At 49.7% G+C, this 22,452-nt stretch overlaps 2 protein-coding genes across 6 annotated transcripts in view; one reads left to right on the plus strand and one right to left on the minus strand.

The window, feature by feature from the left end:
- Positions 1 to 1,056, plus strand: part of ZFYVE9 (zinc finger FYVE-type containing 9) — a 200,316-nt gene extending 199,260 nt beyond the window's left edge. For both annotated transcript variants that reach the window (XM_058552414.1, XM_058552413.1), the window contains one exon: positions 776 to 1,056. In XM_058552414.1, coding sequence (XP_058408397.1) covers positions 776 to 937 — 162 coding nt within the window. In that variant the 3' untranslated portion in view covers positions 938 to 1,056. The remainder of the gene's footprint in view (positions 1 to 775) is intronic.
- A 5,128-nt stretch (positions 1,057 to 6,184) lies between these two features.
- CC2D1B (coiled-coil and C2 domain containing 1B) lies at positions 6,185 to 20,618 on the minus strand. Of its 4 annotated transcripts, none has more exons than XM_058552420.1 (24): positions 20,534 to 20,618; positions 18,897 to 18,979; positions 17,565 to 17,709; positions 16,430 to 16,533; positions 15,897 to 16,055; positions 15,343 to 15,468; positions 14,990 to 15,149; positions 14,602 to 14,783; positions 14,347 to 14,422; positions 14,126 to 14,236; positions 13,912 to 14,042; positions 13,594 to 13,666; positions 13,258 to 13,394; positions 12,724 to 12,841; positions 12,467 to 12,639; positions 11,930 to 12,055; positions 10,924 to 10,982; positions 10,725 to 10,841; positions 10,269 to 10,342; positions 10,075 to 10,133; positions 9,791 to 9,842; positions 9,235 to 9,334; positions 8,969 to 9,059; positions 6,185 to 7,715 (listed from the first exon to the last, which is right to left on the minus strand). In XM_058552420.1, the coding sequence occupies exons 2-24, from the start codon at positions 18,960 to 18,962 to the stop codon at positions 7,587 to 7,589; spliced, it is 2,568 nt and encodes an 855-aa protein (XP_058408403.1). In that variant the 5' UTR covers positions 18,963 to 18,979; positions 20,534 to 20,618; the 3' UTR covers positions 6,185 to 7,586. The 4 variants fall into 4 exon arrangements, with proteins under 4 accessions (XP_058408403.1, XP_058408404.1, XP_058408406.1 ...); XM_058552421.1 differs by lacking the exon at positions 20,534 to 20,618 and adding an exon at positions 20,199 to 20,259; XM_058552423.1 differs by lacking the exons at positions 6,185 to 7,715; positions 8,969 to 9,059; positions 9,791 to 9,842 and having other exon boundaries at positions 9,241 to 9,334.
- Between the last annotated feature and the right edge of the window lie 1,834 nt (positions 20,619 to 22,452).

Consider the following 22,452-nt stretch of genomic DNA (forward strand, 5'->3'; position numbering starts at 1 on the left):
TGGATCCCTGTAACATATCTCAGTGTTCCTGCTTTGATGCAGAGTTGTGTCATTATCAGGAAAAAGTGAAATGTTATATTTAAAAGTATCTGGCTCCAGTTCCTGACTAGTCATCAATCATCAAGTATTTATTTTCTACTTAAGGTCTTGCCCAATGCTGTACTAAGCATATCAGGGTAATACAAATGAGGTATCGTGGTCCTTTCTCGAACGGTACTGATTATCTGGCTGGAGAGAATTAACTCATATGAAACAATTAAAGCATTTTTTTCTGCTAAATGCATGAGCCTTTTGAGGGCAGGGGCCCTGTTACATTCATCTTTGAATCCTTGAGTTTGTAGGTGCTCATAAAATCGTGTGTGGATGAACGGGATGGATGGAAGAATAGATGTTCAGTTCCTGCTGTGTTAGGGAGTTGTACCTAGGATGTTTCTCAATTTAATTTTCACAACCAAAGTTTTCAGTATTATTTCTGACATTCCATACCTCCCTACACCCCAACCCCCCCATCCCCTTTTCCCCCTGCTTAGTTTCCTGGGAAACTAAGGTCTTGCCCAAGCTCTCACAGCTACCAAGTGGCAGGGTCAGGATGAATAAATGACAGGATGATAAATGACAATTAAGGGAAGAAAAGGAGAAATTTCTGTTCACTGCTACGTGTCTAGCCCATGGCCAAGAAGGACACCTCCTTTCCTGCTCAACCTCCTTGGCCCTCAGCCCCCTGGAGAGAGCTTCTCTGTCCAGTAACCTGTCACCCCTTTTCTCTGTGGTGTAGGTTGGCTATCAAGCAGGGAGCAATGGCCAGCCCCTTCCCTCGCAGTACATGAACGATCTGGACAGCGCTTTGGTGCCGGTGATCCATGGAGGGGCCTGCCAGCTCAGTGAGGGCCCCATCGTCATGGAACTCATCTTTTATATTCTGGAAAACATCGCATAGACAGAGAGAACTTCATTTTTTTTCTGTTCAGACCTGTTGCAACAGCAGTCATACCCAAATCATTTGCACTTTAGAACTGGAAGATTAAGCTTTTGTTAACACTATTAATGGGGGGGTGGTGGGAGCAGGGGTTTGGGAGACATGGGTGGGAAGGGTGGTTGGGGGGGACAGATGTTCCGTAATTCTAAGTCTTCTATGCATCGTCCACCAAGAAGATCTGGGCAGCTTCTGTTACTGCACAGCAGTTATGCTATCCTTGCAGCTAATCCCCTTCTGTTACTATTTAGACAAGAATTCTGCTCCTCTGTTTTAAGACTTATGGTCTTGTGCTCAGAAATGCTCAAATGGGTACAACCATGACCAACGGTGGGTAGGAGGGCAGAGGGGAAATAAAAAATGAAGCATCAGTCTTGCACTCTTTGTACAGAATTGATATAAAAAGAATTCCACACTGATTTTGTCCCAATCACATCACACTGACTTCAGGCAGAAGTCACACGTAAATTTTTGTTTGGTCATTGAAGTGAATCAAAAACCCCGTGGACTGTCTCTCTTCTATTCAAGGAAGGGCAACTCAGTGTAAATGAAGTCACTTGGATAGCAGAGCCAAGTTCAGGATTGCTCGAGGTCTGCCCCAATGAATGGTGGATATTGAATTGGGCCTTTCTGCGAAAGCTGACAGAATACACCCAAGGCATTTTTAGTTACAATATGTACTAGAGGTATTTTTTTTAAAAACATTTTATTGAGAAATAATTTAAACTTCCAGGAAAGTTGCAAGTACCAAAAAACCTATGTACACCTTACCTAGATTCACCTATTGTTCATGTATTAACATTTTGCCTCATTTGCTTTATCAGTGTTTCTCTCTCCATAAAAAACTGAGGCATTTGAAAGTAAGTTGCATACAGCATAGCCCTTTACCCCCAAATACTTTAATGCTTCTTTCCTATAAATAAAGCCAGTCTCTTACCTAACTGCAGGACAGTTCTCAACTTCAGTCCATTTAGCATTGATATGATACTGTAACCTATGATCTGTCCAATGTTGTCCATTGTAGCATTTTTTTCCCCTCCAGTAAAGCTTCTAGCCTAGGATCAGACATGGCAAGTAGCTGTCCTGACTCACTTTTATCTTTTATGTCCTCAATATTTTTGGTGAATATATGTTCCCTCACCCCATTTTATTATTTATTTATTTTTGGTGAGGAAGATTGGCCCTGAGCTAACATCCATGGCCAATCTCCCTCTTTTTGCTTGAGAAAGATTGTCCCTGAGCTAACATCTGTGCCAGTATTCCTCTATTTTTCATATGTGGGATACCGCCACAGCATGGCTTGATGAGTGGTGTGTAGGTCCGTGCCCAGGATCCGAACCTGCAAACCCCAGGCCACCGAAGTGGAGCGTATGCACTTAACCACTACACCACTGTTTCAGACCCTCCTCACCCCATTTTTTTTAAATTTTAAATTTTTTATTTTATTTTTTTCCCCCAAAGCCCCAGTAGATAGTTGTATGTCACAGATGCACATCCTTCTAGTTGCTGTACGTGGGACGCGGCCTCAGCATGGCCGGAGAAGCGGTGCGTCAGTGCGCGCCCGGGATCTGAACCCGAGCTGCCAGCAGCGGAGCGCGTGCACTTAACCACTAAGCCACGGGGCGGCCCTCACCCCATTTTTAAAATAGAAAATGCCTCATTTTGAATTTGGTGTTTCCTCATAATTAGAATCCGTTTATGCATTCTTGGCCAGAATCCTCCCTAAGTGATGCTGTGTCCTTTTTAGGGCATCATATCTGGGGTCACTTGATATTCACTGCACCCTTCATTAATGATGGCAAATTTTGATCACCTGCTCAAGGTGTTGTCCAGTTTCTTCACTGTATATTTTTCCCTTTGGAAAGAATAACATGTGTATAGACATGTTCAGATCATGCAGGTATCTTGCTCATCAAAATTTTCCCTTAGATTTAGCATCCACTGATGTTTCTTGTCTGGATTGATCTTTTCTATGATCTATGATTTTCTACAAAATGGGTTTTCAATTCCAGCATTCTAAGTTAATTAATTTTCATTATGGACTTGTGGATTACTTTTTGAATGGTTCTAATTCATTATTTTGGTGTGCCAATGGTCTCAGATTTGGCAAGAGGAAGCCCCTTCAAGCTAACTCCCACGTCCTTGTGACATGCACTTATCATTTTTTTTTTAACATTTTCTTTTCTGGCCTAACAAGGTCCTCTAGGTTTATCTTGTGCTTACCCTGCCCCAGCCTTGGAATCAGCCGTTTCTCCAAGGGGCCCTGGTTTCTTTTAGTGAGAGTAACATTAGAAACCAATAAGATTTGGTGTACCTGTGATGTATGTGACGCACTCTGATCATTTTCTCTTCTCTTTCCTTAAAAATTTATTTTGGTCACAGACCAAATGCACTTCATAGCCCACAGTTTGAAAAACACTGCATTTAGGGCAACTGACTCCCTTGTCAGTGGCATCTTCTGAAAGCCCAGGCCAAGGAGGAGTCTGTCCCTCTGCAGTAAAACCACAGCTCCAAGAATCCCCTGGAAGCTAATGCAGGCCTCTGGGACAGTGAGAGGCTGCTCCCCAGTGGCTAGAGCTGGGCTTAGCACCTGACATTTACAGGCTATGGAACAATGTTTAGGGCAGCAGCTATTTTCCAGAGGCCCAAAAGCCTGTGTGTCTAGCTTCGTACAGCCCTCTTCCATGGTGCAGGGATCCACGTTCTGCATCTGCCTCTCTCTAGGCTTTGCTGATGGTGGCTACAGAGAACTGTGATTATGACCTTCCCATTGACTCAGAGGTGCTTGGGGCTTCTGAGGGAAAAAGGGGTAGATGCCCACAGAACCCCAGCTTGTAAGGACTGAGCCCTGGGACTGCCACCCCCTCAAACCTGACGGGAACACGTATTTTGGGTGTAACATCCAGCTTAGTGTAAATATACCTCAGAAGTTTGGAGTTGGTTCTGTTTTCCTATGTTTATCTTGTCTTTCTTCTCACTCAGCTAAATACATCTTGCAATTGTATCTGTTTCTTCTGGATCAGTGCAGGCTTTTTAATTCTCCCACTAAGGACAAACTCTGGCCCTGCAGAATCACATCCATTCTCAGGTGCATAAAATGTCCTTTATGTTTTTACTATAAAGTCATCTTGTGGAACTGGGCATAAAATAGCCAAGGCTAGTTTACTTTTTTTTCTTGTTTAACTTTGTTTTTATACATGGTATATTGCAAGAATTACATAAAGTGGAGGGCTGAAACATCACATTTCTAAATAAGTCAAAATTTTTTAGAATGTAAACTTCAAGACTGAGATGTAGCGATCTGTATAAAGAGGAATAGAATTGCCATTCTGGTAACTTATTAAATTTTTAAAAATTCTTGAATTCTTACTAAATGCTAGGTGATATAGTTTCTCCATTTATTTTTATCAGCACTTTCTGAGCACCTACTGGACTCTAGGGCTATAGAAATATGGGGCTTTACCCTGTGTTAAATTCCCATCTAGTGTCTTTCCTCATTCACAGTGATTCCTGAATGCTGGTGGGCCCAAAATTTACAACTGAGTTTACTTCTATCGTAACTAGTCATCTGGGGAATAATTTATGCATTTAATGCATTTCAGACAATGATCAATCTGCTGAACATTGTGTTTCTAAAATAAGTTTGTGATAGTGGTTTCTATTTTAACAATAAAGCTAAGATAGTAATTTTAATAAGAACGGTAACAGGATTTTTAGGAATAGTATATGTAGCCGGAAAGGCTAAGGAGTAGAACAGGAATTATAACGCCCATTTTAGAGCTTGGGAAGCGGAGGCCCAGAGAGGGAAGAATCTACCTGTGGTGGAGCTGGGCTGGTGCAAGCTCCCTGGCTCCACCAGTCTCAGCCCACAGTTTCATCCTAAAAGATCTTGCCCCTTAAGGGGCAAGATCTTTTAGGAGCTGCCCACAAATATTTGGAAAACAAGCTCTTAAAATTTGGAAGCAACAATGCAGGTTTCAGAATGGTGCTCTAAGAAAGGAAAATAAATAATGTTAAAAGTCACAAAATAGTTTACCCTTTCACTGTGAACAAGACTTGCTGACTCTAAGATGTTTCTTCCATATTTTATTACGCCCACTAATTCAGAAGAAAGTGTGCCTTGCACTAGATTTTAGAAGAGAGAATTTAAAAATTAAAAATGATTTGGATCATGGCTGGTTCGCAGCTGCCCACACATCCCTAATCTCCGATATTTGGCTGCAGCATCTGGACAAATCTTAGGGCCAGATGAGGCTGGGCAGGCTCCTCCCACTACCAGTGACCCCCTGCATGCCTTGGCTACAACAGAGGCCTTTTGAGAGCCTCAATCTCCAACTCCAGTGGGCGGCTTTGTCTTGCTTCCCTCTGCCTGGATGTTGTTTTCCAAAACACAAAGAGGAATGAAGCAAACAAATCTCTGAGCCATAGAAAACTTCCTATCAAACTGGAATAGGGCATTTCCAGCACAGGCCTGAGTTTAGGAATTCCTAGGGGTGGTTGGAACCTTCAAGGATAACCACAGCTATCCTTCTAGCACTCTTAGTAGGCACTGGGTTGGGTGCAAACCCTGAGGGGAAGACTAGGTTGGGTCAGGAACCCTCCTGGCCACCCCTCTTTGCTCTAGGCCACCTTATGGGGGCTAAGAACCCTCCTTTTCATTCTAGATTACTGTTTCACACATAAGTAGGCCTGCAATTAAAAGTGTTAAGTTTCCCATCAGTGGAAATTTTGGCAGTTCACTCTGATAGATGAGACCAGCCAGAGGGGGCCGGCCCGGTGGCGTAGTGGTTAAGTGCGCACACTCCGCTGCTGGCAGTCCAGGTTCGGATCCTGGGTGTGAACCGATACACCGCTTGTCAGGCCATGCTATGGCTGCTTCCCACATAAAGTGGAGGAAGATCGGCATGGATGTTAGTTCAGGGCCAGTCTTCCTCAGCAAAAAGAGGAGGACTGGCATGGATGTTAGCTCAAGGCTGATCTTCCTCACAGGAAAAAAAAAAAAAAGACCAGCCAGAAAGCTCTTGGAAAAAAGTCATTTGTCTGTCATTCCTGCTGTAACCCACTAAAAGCTCTCTTAAGGGCAGGGAAGCATGGTCCAGCCCTATCCCAGAAAACGACACACACAAAAGCTCAACCCTGAGCTGGGCTTATGCAATACTATGGAGATAAGTAAGCTGAATGTATCTGCTTCACTTGGAGGCTTTAAAAAAATGATCTTGAGGAATGCTTTGTTGAACTTAATCCTTCAAAAAAGGAGAAAAAAAAGATGGGATGTTAAAGTTTATTTCTAAGAAATGTAGAATATTGCAGTGTTTGAATATTAAATCTATTGTAACTACACATCCCTCCGTTGTCTCCATCCATTCAGAATAACAAAGCCAAGGACAATTTCTTGGGAAAGAACTAAGGGATTTCCCTAGGTGATCACCAGAAGAGGCAGTACTTCCCCTGCCCTCTCAAAAGACAAAGCCAAAGCAACAATTTCTGTCAATTAAATGTTACTGCTACTCTGGCCTTTAAAAAGTGACAAGGAGCAGGGCTTCTGTTTAGGACTTGATGGTTACTCTGTATGTAGAGTATAAAACCCTTGTAAAGAATTAGACCTAGCTTCTTAAATAAAAAGAGCTACATAAAATTAAATTATTACATATATATATAATTTTTTTTCCTTCAGTTAACAGTCTCTTAGTCTTAGGTGCATGGACTGAATCCAAGATACAACTTGCCCTTGCTTCCCACCACACAGTCCTGAACATAACTCCCTCCTCCACTGAGAGCTCTGGGAAGCAGCGAGGCTAGTGTAGCAGCAGCCAGGAACCAAGGCACAGGCGCAGGCAGGGCCGGGGTCAACTGAGGTGTGTGGGATAGGCTGCCACTGACCAACTGGAGTCACGGAACACTGCCCCCACCTTAAGTAGGGAGCTTCTCAATCACCCTTGAGTTCTCCCATCCCTTACAGTTAGTTAAAGGCACATCCAGAAATGTTGCAACTGGGGGCTGGGTAAGCTGCACACAGTTGCTACACAGGGTTAAAGGCCCACAAGACTCCATGGCACAGAGCAATGAAGCTATCCTTGCCTTTGCCCAGAGGGAGGGGGAGGGGGACTCCTGGAATCCAGCCTGCATCAATGGAGGGGCCAGCAAGAGGAAAGACCAGGACTGGGGTCAGTAATGCACGTACTTAACAGGTCTTTGGTGCTCGTGTAGCAGCATCTCCCTTATATACAAAGGCTTCTATAGCCAGCAAAGCTGGGAAAAGTACACTCCTGCACACAGTCGCTGGCCTACTCGTCCCCCCATATTGACCATCTGCTCCACAAGGGCACAAAGCATAGGAACTAAGTCTAAACTGCAGTGACTATCCAAATACAGTTTAGAAAGGATTTCCTCAAGACCTGGGAAGGTTAACTGCCCTCCTCAGGTCTATTGAGGATCATGAGAAACTTAGCCCAAGCCCAAGCCCTACCCAATAGTTTTGCCCCTTGATCATCCTCACAGATGAGAAATTCTTAGGCTTTCATCCCAGATGTGAGTTGAGTACTGGAAGAGTCCCTGTGGGGCCTGGGCAGAGAGCAGGAGGCAGAGGTTCTGAATGCCCAAAGAGCCGCCCACCTCACAGGCCCCTGGGCTCCAGGACCAGCCAGTTCTCGGTGACTATCTGCATGTCCTGGCCATTCAGAGGCTCCCGCAGCCTCACCTTCACCTCCAGCTTGCCCCCAGTGGGCTTCCTTCCATCCAGAACCTGTGAAGACCACAGAGAGGGAGATGGTAACTGAGGGGGTCAGGGGCTGGGAGCAGGCAGCTCCCTCTGTCACAGGTAAGGCATGAGAGGAGCTAAAGCGTCCTGCAGTATTAACACAGAAGTCACATTTCATAACAACCCTGCCCTCCTGCTGTTTGATGGTGGTGGTGGTGGTGGGTTTAGATAAGTCTCATAAACAAAGTAACCTGTAAATCCAAACAAGCATCAATGCTTTAAAGTGGAGATGAGAAACCTAGAGCTCTGCTCACTCAATTTTCCAAGGCAACTCCTGGAAAAAAATGCTCCAGCTTCAAGGTGCAGCCTGAAAACCACTAAGCCCAAACCCTCACTTCACAATGGCCCAGAAAGAAGTGGTTAGTAAACTTATATAGCCATTGAATGGCAAGGCCAGGACTAGAACCCCAGCAAGGGTTCCTTTCCACCCACCATGCTGCTTCCCTCCTTCTGGGTACCAGAGGGGGCAGCTGGAGTGCAAAGCAGTGCTACAGGCTCGAGAAGTCTGACCACCCTCAAGAGGACCAACAGAGAGCAGGCCCCACTTAAGAACAACTCCCCCAGACAGGTAGGGGAGGGGAGGGAGGCACACTGTAGTGCGAAAAGCCCCAGCCTATGAAGGCGTCAGCAAAGCTCTGGGCCAAGCTCTGCCTGGGACACACTGTATCAGCTCATGTAACACCTCATCCTCTCTGGATCTTACTTTCCTCATCTGTCAGGCCAGCTCTTAGAGTCCCTGCCTGTGAAACTTGGTGAGTTCACGGAAGCTTTAAGGAGCTATCTGGAGCCAATTCCCAAACAAAGCTGCATTCTGGTGGGTCCCTGATCCAGAAATTCTTTATCAACTTTATGTCCAGAGCTGTTCTGCTTCGTCATACTGCCAGACAATTGCCCCGATCATAACTCTGCCCCCCAAAACCTAGGAATCTGTATGTGCCAAGTTGACGGCAATGATCAGACCCCTCTAATCCACCATCCCTGGGAACCTGAGTGGCCCAGAGTGTTGTGGAAAGAGTATAGCTACTGTCTGGAGAACACTATGAAATTTTCTCAGACCCTCTGAATGTCTTCATTTGTGAAATGGGAATAGCACCTACTCTTATAGCACACTTGTGGATATTTTTAAATTAATGGGCACAAAAAACCTACAATATGGACTGATGTTCAATGAATGTTGGCTCTTCTCTTGCCAAGTCCTCTGGTTTGCCCACCCTACCTCCACAGTCTCTGGGCCCTACCTCCACAATCTCTCTGATCTCACACTCATTCTCCAGCCGCTCCAGCTTCAGGTGAGCTGTGCCAACCAGCTTGTCGCTTCTGAAGAAGGATCTGAGGAAGCAAGAGTTAGCAGAGGATTGAACTGGGCAGGGAAGGCAGGAATGACCTGGCTGAGCCCAGTGCAGGAAAAGTGAGTAGCAGCATGGGCACCAATAGCAGCAGCAAAGGAAGCCATTCCTTCCTCCCAGCCCACCTTGGCAGTATGACTGATGGTCAGGGGCCTCACCCTTTGTGGAAGATTTCAAACTTGATTCCTTTGCTTTGGATCACCCTCCTGAAGCCCCGATGGTTTCGGTTGATGTTTAGTTTGAAGAGCTGATCAAATTCTGCAAGAGGGGGAGAAGACAAGAAGGGGCTTGGCTCCCAGGGATTTCCTGAGGAAGTAGAAACTGGCCTAGAGCTGGCCTCCTCTCTTGATCTCTATGCCTGCAATTCAGAGGGACTGCCACTAGAGGGTGGTAGAGCATCTAGATCCTGGCCTTGGAAGTCCACTTGGACAGTTCTTGTACTCTTAGACACAGATTATACCAAAGTGGGAAGGACTTGGAATTTGGAGTCAGGATTCCTGGATTCAAGTCCCATTTCCACCACCTCCTTGCTCTGAGGCCCTAGGCAAGTCCCTTTACCTCCCTGAGCCTCAGTTTCCCCAACCTCATTAGAGGAGTAGTAATAATACCTGCCTTTATCTCCCAAATTGAGTAGACCAAGTAAGATAATAGATCTGAAAGCACTCTGGAAACACAAGTGTTGCACAGAGAGAGGGAGGAGAAAGTGGCCCTCACCTGGGGAGTTTGTGTTCTTCACTACAGCTGTTTTGCTTTTTTGAGCCTGGTCCTAAAGCAGTACGAAGGGAGAAGTCAGGACAGCTTTCAAAAAAAAGAGGTATACAGGGCCAGGAATTCTGGGCTAAGTCAGCACTGAGGGAAGGGACCCCTGTAGGGAATGGGCCCAAGGGTCTTCAAACCCCTCCCTATAGCCAGACCTCCCAGGGATGGAGAGAAATTGAGCACAGGGTCCTAGAATGGAAGATGGAGTTCAGAGGATCCTACCTCTACTTGAACCTCACCGAGTTAGGGTAGTGGAACTCAAACCGCACAAAAGCATCCAAGTCATCAGGGGTTACCCCTATGAAGGAGAAACGGGAGTCTGGATCAGAGGGAGTAGCCAGGAGCCCAGCACTTGATGTGGAAGGAGAGCCACTGACTGGGGGTAGAGTGTCTGGGCAAGAGCCTCCTGGAGAAGAGGTGGCTCTGGGGCTACCTGGAGGGGCTGGGAGGTTCATTCCCCGGACAATGATCAGATGCATTTCTGTGCTGTTGAGTTCTGAGAAGATCCTACAGAGACGAAGCAAGGAGAAAGAGCCCAAAGTGAAAGAGCAGTGGGAAAAGGTCCCCTCTTCCAGTGCCTGCCTGCCAGCTGGGTGGCTGGTGATCAGGAGGAGAGAGGGCCCAGGGAGGCAAAGCTTGTCTGGGCCAGCAGCAGCAGAGCTGGTGCACAGACCTCAGTCTGTGACCCCTAGTCCAAAGCTCCTTCCCTAGCCACCTACAGCTCTGAGCTCCTTACAGACAGGAACCATGTCCTACCCACTCCCCCACTGCTCTCAGCCCCAATGCCTACGGCAGGGCCAAGCCTGGGAAGCCTCACTCAAGTGCCCTAACTCTCCAGCCTCTTGCCCTGTCCCTGCATGGAGCCATTGTCTCCCTTAGACTTTAGCACCTCACAGTCTGGAACGTCTTCAACTCAAAGTGGTGGCTGGGAGGGTCGAGGCCCTGGGCCTGGGCCAGCTGCAGGATCTCAAGCTGCTTCTTGCGGTCCTGAGCAAGCTTTTCAAACCTGATAGGGATGGTGGTGCACATCAACATGGCAGGGCTCATTTTCTGCTCCCCACCCCCAAAGCCCCAGCCCTTGCACTTACCGGGTAGTCTCAGCCACATTGCCTTGGTGCATGAACTGCTTAGAGAACAGCAGACACTTCTGAAAAAAAGGGGCCCAGAGTGACTACAGAGCAGGACTTGTCTAGGTTGGCATTCGAGGCCTGACTTCTGAAAGCTATAACTTTCTATATCCTTACCCTCTGCTTCCCCAACACCCACCCCAAGGTCACTGTTCCCAAGTCCAATCACACTTTTCTGCCTAAGTTTTTGCTGTTTCCTCTCTTAAGGATAGTCATTTCCCAAAATTTACTTAGCAAACTCCTATTCTTCCTTCAAAACCTAATAGAAACATCACTTTAGAAGGCAGAATTACAGGCAGCAGTTCAGATAGATACACACACACACGAATATATACATACGTACATATTTTTATATATATATATATCTATAGATATATATATAGATATATATATATCTATAGATATATATATAGATATATATATATATATCTGTCTCCCCTAACACTTCTTCCTCCCATCTTCAAAGTACTTTCTCTTCCACTCTGTTGTTTGAACTCTGTAATCACCCTGAAAGAGGGCCATGGAGGCCGGCCTGGTGGTGTAGTGGTTAAGTTCACATGCTCTACTTCAGCAGCCCAGGGTTCACAGGTTCGAATCCTCGGCTCAGACCTACACACCACTCATCAAGCCATGCTGTGGCAGCATCCCATGTACAAGACAGAGGAAGACTGGCACAGATGTTAGCTCAGGGCTAATCTTCCTCAGCAAAAAGAAGAAGATTGGCAATAGGTATCAGCTCAGGGCCAATCTTCCTCAAAAAAAAAAAAAAAGAGGGGCATTAATCATCCTATTTTATAGATGAGGAAAACGTGGTTCAGAGAGGGGAAGTGCCTTGCCGAAGGTCACATAACCAGTAAGGGGAAGAGCTAGAATCTGAATCCAGGCCTATTTCGTCTGAGCCACATGATTTTCCCCAAAGGGAGGCTCTGGGCACTGAAAGGGGAGGACAGACAAGCAGTCTACTGACCCCATATTGCTCCAGAAGCATTTTTTGTAGCTGAGCATACACCTCCTCGGCCTTCTGGGAGAGTCGGAGGTCCTCGTGGTGAATGAGAATAAAGTCACCTTCCTCATCCGTCAAGGGTGAAGGTACCTGCCCAGGTCACAAGGCCCCTCAGGGGCCCCAAGAGTCAGATTATTCCTGTAGTGAGCCTTACAAATGCAGAAATTCAAACTAAATGTTTCTCCAGCTTCTACTAACCTCCAGTGGTGAGAATCATTGCCTCCCATTCTATCCCAGGCTGCTGCAACACTCTGCCTCCCACTGGCCTTGCCCTGCCTTGTCATCTCTGACGAGAGGCAGCCCCCCTGGCCTTCCCCTGGCCTCTCTTGGGGTCATGGGGTAGAGAGATGCATAAGCAAAAGGCTCTTTCCCTACTGTCACCACATCCCATCCAAGTCCCACCTCCTCCAAGCAGCTGCCCCATTCACAGCCCTGCCCATCAAGCCAGCCACCCACCTTCTCTGCCGGAGAAGTCCTGCTGCTGAACCAGATGGGACTCACCTTGGAAAGGTCCACAGGTCGGCCGGCTCGGACCTGGACGATCTGAGCCTCAAGGCTTTTGGCCACCCGCAGATGAGCTTTGGCCTGCTCCAAGTCCTGGCCACGCTTGGCCTGCAGGGCTGCCCGCTGGTACTGCAGTTTCCGTGCCTCTAGCAATGCCAGCTGCTCCCGCACTGAAGGGAGAGGGACCCTGGTTAGAGCCATGCCTGCCCCTCCCTAGAGCCTACGCTCCTCCATTCCTCTTCTCCCCAACTCACCAGAGGGACTCAGTGACTCCTTAGAACTCGCGGCCTTGGGCTCAGGCAGGGGCCGGGATGAAGGAACCAGAGGCTGTGCTGGCTTCTTGGCCACTGGGGCCTGGGCTGGGGATTCATCCTGCAGGTGCCCAGAAGGCTATCACAGCAGATCTGTTCCCCACCCCAGCCATGGCCGCTCTCTTCCGAACGCTGCACTAACTCACTGTGTGACCTGACATGAACGGCTTCCCCTCATGGGCCCTAGAGAATCTCAGAGCTAGAAGCAGCCTCAAAAGCTCTCTGAGCTAACCTCCCCAACAGGAGACGGTGGGGTAATGGGTTGAACCTGGGCTCTGGAGTGAGCAAGACCTTGGTTTGAATCTAGCTCTGCTAACTCCTAGCTGGTGCCCTTGGCCAAGTTTTTTCTCTGTAAAATGGAAGAAAGAATACCTACCTTGCTGGCTTTGTTAGTATGGACAACAACAGGGTCTGGGTTTGCCCCTCATCTGCTGCTTCCCCCCACCAACCCCTGGAGTCTTGGGCCCTCAGCCAAACCTCGTTCTCATTCTCATCTTCTTCTGCTGGGGCTGTATCCTCCGAGAAGGCCAGTTTCTGGGCAGCTGCTAAAGTAGCTGCCACTGCATCCTCCTCAGTGCCCATCGTGGGCTCCAGGCCAGGGATTGGGGGGAATCCTGGAAGAGAGAGACAGCTGTGGGGGGCCAGGGAGCCTCGGGGAAGCACTAGGCTGCGGCGGGCCCTGGAGAGGTCTTCTTGGACATGGCTGGGATGGGTGGCTCCCACAGAGTAGAGGCAGATAGTGAGAAATCATTTCCCCCTCCTCCATCTTGCTGAGAGACCTCCTCCTAAAGCCCTCGGCCAAGCCCCACTCACCTGGAGGAACAGGCAACTCAGCAAAGTCAACTTTCCGTCCTGCTCGGTGTGCTCGAATGGCATCTTGATATTGCTGCAAGCGAAGGAAGGGAGGGACGTAGGGTGGGCAGCAGTGTGCAGGCTCCACACAGGGAGACATAGGGACAGGAAGAAGGAAAGACAGGAGCAAAAAGAGCCCTTAAGGCAGCAAGAGCTCCAGAGAGAGAGACAGATGGAATCTCAAAGACCAGGGCTGGCTGCAGGAGCAGACACACAGAGCAGCCAGCCAGGGAGAGAGGCCAACACAGGGCAGGGCCACCACGCAGCCTGCGGGCCCACCTTAGCAATGCGCTCATGCATCCGGGCCTTGCGCTCATCCCCAGTGCCCCGGGCCTGGATGCCTGCCTCACGGTACTTGTTCAGCCTCTGCTGCAGGGCGTCCATCACCGTCTGTGGCTCAGTAGGGGCCGCTTGAAAGGAAGAAGGAGATGGGTGTCAGCTCTGCGTGCCTTTCCCCCGGTCGGCACTCCACAGTCCCACCAGCCCATCCTACCTGGGGTTGCTGGGGTGTCAGGGGCCATCAATGGCTGCACTCGTTCCACTGCTGGGGGTATGACTGAGGGTGCTGTGGGGGCCTTGGAAGCCTGTGGAAGGGGCTTCAGGTCTGGGGGACCCAGAACAGAGGTGTAGATGGAAGTACCTGGCCAGCCCCAGCCCTAAAACTCCTCCCCAACCCCAGCCTGAGTAGGCTCCCCCCACCATCCCCATACTGACCCTCAGGTGCCGGGGGCATGGCACTCAGATCCACAGGCTGTCCCTTCTCCAGGGCGTCCAGGACGGCACCAAATTTCTCCAGTAGAAAGAAAACCAGGTGTGGGCATAAGCCAGGGAACCTCAAGAGCCTAGGCTGAAAAACTCCCCCTCAGGCCAGTGTCACTGAAGCCCAGTCTAGCTGCATGACCTTGAGGTCACTGTTCCCATCTGTGAAACGAGGGGTTAGACACAGGGCCTCTGAGCCAGATGCTGTACCTTCCCTATCCTCATGAGCTCCCGGGCACGGTCTAGGTCTCCAGCCCGCTTGGCATCCAGGGCAGCCACTTTGTATTCTCTCTGTCGGGCCGACAACAGGGCCCGTGGGTCTGGGTCTGATTCAAGTGTGGCAGAAATGTGAGGGCTGCCCAAGAGGCTTGTCTCAGGCTGGGAGGGGTTGTCTACGGAGAAACAAAAAGCCCGCAGAGGGGGCATGAGGGTCAAAGAAGAAGGTGCATGCCTTGGGTTCCAGCACCCACAGGTCCGGCTGGCCTGAGGACCTCTCGGGGAAGGCGCGACTGATGGCAACGGACAGTGACAGGATGGGGAGGCAGGCCACGGGCTCTGACACTGGGAACTAGCACAGGATTTGAGTGTCTCCAGATACCTGGCTCCATGGTGGGGGGACCTGAGGAGTCTGCCTCAGGGCTCCTGATGGTTGGTTCCTGGGGGACCAGAGGCCTCTTGCCCAAGGCCACTGGAGGTGGGATCTCATCCTCATTGATCTTCCTGCCTTTCCTCACAGCAGCCAGCTGGGACTCCAGAGTCTGAGGGAGAGAAGAGCCAGAAACCCAGCCAGCCATGTCAGCCTGGACCCTGCTCGAATATGGGCCAGGGATCCCTCACCTCCGCAAAGCTGATGGGGAGGCCTCTCCTCCACCAGCCCAACCTCCTGCTGCCTTACCCGCTGCCCTCAGCCCCACTCCTCCTAGCCCTGCTCCCTGGCCAGGCCCAACCCACCTTTAGGCCGCGCTCACAGCGCCTGGCTTTGGCTGCTTCACCTGCCTCCTTGGCACTGGCCGCAGCCTCCCGGTAGTTGTGGATCCGATCCTCCAGCAGAGCCTGCAGCCCCGGAGGCCCTCCAGCCTGTGGATACTTCAGTTCAGGGCCTGGCCACTCCAGGGCCAGCTAGGCCCTTGCTGCTCCCTCCCTGCAAGGAAGCTGCCCCAGAAACGGAGCTCTTGGATTCAAGGAGAAGGAAGAGCCTAAGAGCCTCAGGTGGGAGGCAAAGACTCACTGGAGAGGCCAGAGGCCATACGAGAGGCAAACACAGAGGCCTAGACAATCTGTGGAGGCCAGGAAATAGCTGTGGGGGGTGGTATGGGAGAACAGAGGCCTTTGAGGCCGGGTAGCTACCAAGGAGTTTCTCGTGCTCAGTCTCTCTTTGGGGCAGCCGCTGGAGGAGGGCCCTGGAAAGGGTTACTGCAGCCTTTCTATGCAAGCCATGCTACATGCATGTTAATACATGGACACGTAGAGAGATCGAAGGCACACAGGACCCCTCCAGAACCTACCTGAGCCGCTGGGACAGAAGCTGTTAGGAGAGCTGTCTGCACTGGGGGTTCAATGTTTTCCTGTCCCTTCTCCTCCTCAGAGCCACCTGGGCTGGCTGTCTCATCGCCATTCAGGGGCCCAGCCTCCTCATCTGCACCCAGGACCTCCCGCAGCTCAGTCTGGGGAGACACAAGTCCCAGGAGGTTGGGAGCCTCATGGCCATATCTATGGTAGGATCTGAGAATAAAGCACCCTCGCCCCCAGCAGTATTTCCCAACATCAGTCACTGTGCCTGAAAATCCCCTTTACCAAAACACTTCTTTAATCTGATCAAGGATGGCCTTGAAAACAGCGAAGACTCCAAATCTGAGAACCCCCAAGTACAGAGCTCAGACCAGACATCAAAGGAAACCAGTCTCACACTGTACAGTCAGGAAAACGGGTCCAGGAAGGGCAAGGCACTCACTCCACACCAGAGCAAAGAAGGACAAACCCCAGGCCTCCTCCACAGGCTTGACCACAGAGCCCTCGGACACCAGCCTGCCAGACGCACCAGCAAGTCTGCATCCTCCTCCAGCCCTTCCTCCTCCTCTTCCTCCTCCACATCCCGCATACAGTCCGCTGCCAACTTCTCGATGTGGGCCATAGGCAGGGGGGCTGGGGGAAGAGAGTCACAGAGGATTAGGGCAACGCAGAAAAGGTCCACGAGGTGTCAAGGAGGGTCTTCAGTCCACTGTGCCCGTACACTTCTCCACCCAGGTAGAAATCCTTCCCTTCCACAGCCAAAGCCACACCTGGAAAACTCCTGCTCTTCCTTTATGACCCAGCTCAAAAGACCCTCAGCAGGGAAACCTTCCTGGCCCTCCAACAGGCAGCAAGCTACTCCCTTCTCGGCATTTTTGCTGTAGTAGTTATTCAGAGACATATTCATCCATTCCCCCTAACCACACCTTTCACATACGTAACGATTCTTAATATTCATTTCAGCTTCATAATAATTCTGCAGGATAGGTAATATTATTTCCATTTTATATACGAGTAAACTGAGAACTACCAATATTAATTTTCCTAACACTGCAATCCTAGTAAGTGACAGAGCCAAGATTCAAACCCACACTTGTCTAACCCCAAAGCAGGTTTGGACTGAGAGAGAAGGGAGGGCCATGGTTCTCCCAGGACAATGAGCCCCTTCCAGGATCCTCTCATTGTCCTCAGCTCAGGGGCACAAGGGATGAGGGGTGGTTCTCTCCAAGGGTTCCTGGTGAGAAGAAAGGAAGATTTAGACCCTCTGACCCTTCCAGGCTGTGGAGGGAGATTCCACTTATTTATTCATTCGACACAGTTTCTGTGTACTTTTTATGTGTCCATTTCAGCTTGTGCTGAGCCCCTACTCTACAGCAGGCCCTGGCTAGGGCGAAGGATAGGGAGCTGAGTCAGTCTGGAATCAGACTGCTAACTGTCCACAACAGGGAAAGGGTAGGCCAGGGAAGGAGTGAGCTCCCCATCACACAGGTGTGTGAGCAGGGCCAGACGGCCTCCTGGTGGGAGTGCTGCAGAAGACATATGGATATCAGAAGGACCAGGTGGTCTGCCTGGCTCCTCCCAGCTGTAAGAAGAGGACCCTCTCCAGCGCCTGCCTGAGCCCATCTGGTCCCAGCACCAAGCTCAGCCCAGTGCCACAAACTCACCCTGCCCCTTGGGTGCTGGCTTCCTGCCTGTGGTCCCTGCTTCCCCAGTGAGGGCCAGCAGCTCAGCCTCCAGGTCCCCATCATCTTCAGTCTCCTCCATCCCCAGCAGCATGTCCTCAGGGCTGAAGTCCACAAAGAGCCCCAGCTGAGAGCAGAGAAGGTTTCTTAGGCCCCACACAATGAGGCAGAGGGTGGAGGCCAGCCCCAGAGCCAGTCTCCTGCGGTCAGTGGCTCCTTCACTGTCTGTGAGGCCCAACGTGTGGAAAGGGAAACTGAATCCTGCAACATTGCCCCTTGGGACACTTATCTCCCTGGTGACTCCACAAAGAACCCAGTAAGACTACACTGCCATTATTATTACTCACAACAATAACAGCACTAGCTGCCAGGCACTCTACTTAGCACTCTGCATGATAATCTTAGTTAATTCTCACAATCCTGAGAGTAGGTGTTATTTTTTTTTAATTGTGGTAAACCACATATAACATGAAAATTATCTTAACCGTTTTTAAGTGTAGAGTTCAATGGCACCAAGTACATTCACACCATTGTGCAACCATCACCACCATCCATCCACAGAACTCTTCATCTTGCAAAATCGAAACTTGGTACCCATTAAACAACTCTCCATTCTCCCCTATCCCTAGCGCATGGTCACCACCATTCTACTTTCTGTCCCTATGAATTTGACTACTCTTAAGCTAAGTTAGGTCCTATTTTTAACTCCATGTTCAGATGAAAGTGAGACAGCCTTGTGAGCAGCAAAGCTAGAATTTAAAATAAGGTCTTATGACTTGAGTCTCTGCCCTTTATCCTATCACCTCCCTTACCTGCCTCTTTTAAGACAATAAAAATGGACTAAGAAGTCTCAGGACTTGGGCCCAGAAGAAATAAAGGGAGAAGATTGGAGGATAGAGCCCTCAGTCTCCCACTTGGGCCACAGCCCTCTGTCCCTAGGCAGCAAAGCTCTCCCAGAGGCCACAGCCCTCAAGCCCTGGCATCCTGGGCTGGCAAGCAAAGTCGTGGCCCTAAATGAGGAACCCATGAGAGCGCTGAGGCCTCATCAGAACACCCTCCATATCACTTATATCATGGTGGCCATGACAGAAAGATGCCTGGCTTGAAACACAGGAGGGTTCAGGCCTCATTTTCCATGCGTGTGTGGCAAGAGCTAGTCAGAGGGTCTCTAAGGGCTCTGGCGACTCCAGGAGGCACTGCTCAAAGTCTCTGGACTAATGGGGAAACCACACAGGAGACCCAGCTTCCGCAAGCTGTCTAGGGAGCCCCCCCACCCTCAGACTGGCCCAGAGGGGAAGCAGACTATAGCCATACCTGCTTGGCAGCTGCCACACCCTGGCCACTGGCCTGAGGGCCCTTCCGAGGTCTTGGCCCTGGCATCTTGGCAGCCTAGGTACCTGTTTGGTGGGAAGCAGAATAGATTCAGACCGGAGCAGCCTACAAGCCCCATCCCTAACAGTGCTAGCTGTGCTAAGGCATGGTTAGTCAACTCCCAACTCACAGAAAGAAGGAAATGCTTAACACCAAAGGATGAAATGCTAAGGCTGGAATTATAGCACCGAAGCAAGCAAAACGGGAGACGGAAGGTATGGGGACCACCTGTTAATGGGTTTAAGTGGGGAGTTTGGACACACAATAAAAACTCACTGAACTGATTGACAAATTTGGATTAAACCCAAGAGGCTGCATGGGGAGGGGCCTAGGAAGGCAGACTCGGGTGAGTACAAAGCTGGGTAGGATTCAGAAAGAAGCTAAAGCTGTGCTGCCAAATACGATACCCACATGTGGCTATTTACATTTATATTAAAATTAAATAGAATTAAAAATCCAGTTCCACAACTAGTGGCTACCACCGGCCAGCACAAATACTGAACATTTTCATCACCAACAAAGTTCTATCGGACAGTTCCACTCTAGAGAAACCTGACTCAGCATTCTGATTCTCTCAGAGATCTCACAACCACGCATAGGACCTACTATGTGTCGGACCCTGTGCTGGGCACTGGGGGGCAGGAATGAATCTGACACGGTCTCAGCCCTCAAAGAACATTTTCACGGTGGAGGTCGCCTCATCATTGCACAGAAACCAGAAAGGGCTGCTCCAGGGCCCACGGGTGCCCCGGGGCGGCCCCTTACCCAGTACCGAGAAAAAAAGCTTCCTGGAGAAAGCCATGCCTGTGCTGAGTCATGAAGAAGTTGGGGAAGGAAGGGGAATAGGATTTCAAACAGGGAACAACCTTGTAATGGTTCTGAGGTGAGAAAGTTTGACCCGCACAAGGAAACTGAAGACCTGGGATTACTGGGGCAGAAAGTGGCGAGACACGAAATTGAACGGTACAAGCGAAGCTGAAATTGTCAGCAGGGGGCAAAAGAGAAAAACCTTTAAGCCTCAAGAAGTTTGGGCAAGGGACGTGACGGGATCGGGTCGGCGACTCAGAAATATCCCTCTAGAGAAGAGAGGCTGGAAGCCCTCTCAGGATTGAGCATTTGCAGCGATCAGGGCGAAAGGGGCGGGTGAGGGAGCGCGGGGGCGGCTCCGGGGGTGGAGAGGCGGATGGATTCCAGGGTTACGGGGTAAAACCAACGGGGCTCCAAGGTTACTGGATGTGGGCGCACGGGAGGGGGCGCTCAGGGTGACTCCAGGCTCCAGATTTCAGAGACTTGGGTGAATGGCAGGCCGTCCACTGAGCCGGAGGCACGGAGTGAGCGGGCTCTGGGAAAAGACGAGGTCAGACACGCCACGTCTGCGGGTCCGGAGACACCGGGCTGGGGGCATCGTGCCGGACCCGGGCCCAGTCTCAGGAGAGGCGGGTGGCGGAGCGCGCAGGAGGCGAAGCCGGGGAACCCCACTCCACCGCGGCAGGACGCGCCGCCCTGCCCTGCCCCAGCCGCCTCCATCTCCCCCGCCGTTCCCAGATCTCCCCACGCCGGGGGGCGGGTACGCGGCATACCTCGCGGCGGATCCGAAACCAGCCCTGGCCTTCTCCCGCCCGGGACCGCCCAAGACTCCGGCACCCCCGGGCCGCGGCAGCGGGCGTGGCAGGAAGCGCCCCCGCGGGGCAGAGCTCGCGCCCTAACACGTGACTACATGGCCTGTGCGGCGCGGCACACGCATGCGCAGGTCGAAGAGGGCGTGGCCCTCCAACAGGTGACTCCAAGGGTGCGGTTCTCAGCGCGCAGGCGCCTTCCGGCAGGTAGCGCAAATTTCGTCGAGGCTGTTCCGGGGTGTTTCGCTGCTTGCGCAAACGCAGTAGGTGCGCCCCCTGGCCTTGTCCGTTTGCAACTTCCCCGCCAAGCTTCCTTCCTCACTCTCGGCTCGAGGCTCCTGGGCGCACGCTCGTCGGACCCCTCTCGGCGTGGGGGCGGGCCTGGCGCAGGCTCCGCCCTAGGGGTGGGGCTTCTCTGTTTGCCACCTTCCTCGTCAGCGTCCTGTGTAACTGGAGTCTCTGGGAGATGGGCGTGGGGGTTCACCGTCTTTTTCTTAATCATTCAAGACCCGAATGTAACTTTTGCCATCAGAAGGCGGATTGAATACTTAAGATATGACAGGCAGTGCTCACTGCCCCTCTTCATGAAGTCACTTCACACAGTGTAACACCGAGTTCTTACTCCCTTACCCTGCAGGGCAATTGGGGGGGGGGGCAGGCGTTAGAATCTCACCTAAAATAAACCTTGCAACTCACTTACTCCTGCCTATCCCCTACACTTTTAAGTTATTACTACGTTTTGTATTCAGCGATTTCAAAGATCTTCCAATTTCCTTGGACAAAGAGCTTGTCCATCTCATTGCTTTTGAGTGATTTCCCAAAGCAGAGAGCGACTTTACTATTTTAAAATTGAAGTTTCACTCCAATATTTTTTCTCATTAAAAAATTTTTTTTAATTTTATAATGAAATATTTAAGATATACAGAAAGATATAGAATATTTCACATTTGCTAGAATGCAAGCTCCACAAAGGCAGTTTTTGTTCTCTAGGTTATTTCCAGTGCCTAGAGCAGTGCATGGTACATAGTGGGCACTCAATAAATAGCTCCTATTTCTTGTGTAAATTAGCATAAATACACGGCCACCTACCACAGGTTTAAAAAAAAACAGTACGTTATAGTGGAAGCAACCTGTACACCTCTCATGTTGCAACCCTTTCCCAAAGAGATACCCACTTTCCTGAATTTGATGTTTATTATTCCTGAGCATTTCTTTCTATTTCTCTGTATGTATATACCCTTAAGCGATCCATAGTATTTTTTGCAAGCTTTTACATTATATCATTGGTATCACTGCATGTATTCTTCAACTTTTTCTGCTCAACCCTGTTTATAAGCTTCATTCACATTGATACTTATACTTTATTATTTTTCATTTCTGTATAGTATTTCATAGTATGAAAATAATTCACTTTTTCAATGGCTTGCCATTACAGTGCTGTGGACATTCTTGTACACAACTCTTAGTACACGTATATTTCTCTAGGATATATACCTAGGAGTGGAATTGCTGGCTCATAGATTTCTGCATTTTCCAAACTAAATATTACCAAATTATCTACAAAGTAGTTGTTCCAGTTTACACTCCCTCAGTGGGGCCTTTGGGTTCCAATTGTTCAACATCACCATGGAAAGGTTTTCTAACAGATGTGCAGGGTTTTAACTTGCAGGCCTCTTTTACTATGTTTCCATTTTGTTGATCATTCATGTTTCTTACTCTGTGGATGACTTATTTACCCATTTTTCCTTTTTCTTATTGTGTAATCCTTTAAAATATTCTGATACTGATCCTCAGTCTATTCTACTCAGCTAGAAATACATGCATTTTTTTTCTGAACTATTTGAGAATTAGTTGCAGATGTTATATGGTCATAAATATTTCTT

The sequence above is a fragment of the Diceros bicornis genome, chromosome 13 (assembly GCF_020826845.1).
Source record: "Diceros bicornis minor isolate mBicDic1 chromosome 13, mDicBic1.mat.cur, whole genome shotgun sequence".
Classification (NCBI taxonomy): domain Eukaryota; kingdom Metazoa; phylum Chordata; class Mammalia; order Perissodactyla; family Rhinocerotidae; genus Diceros; species Diceros bicornis.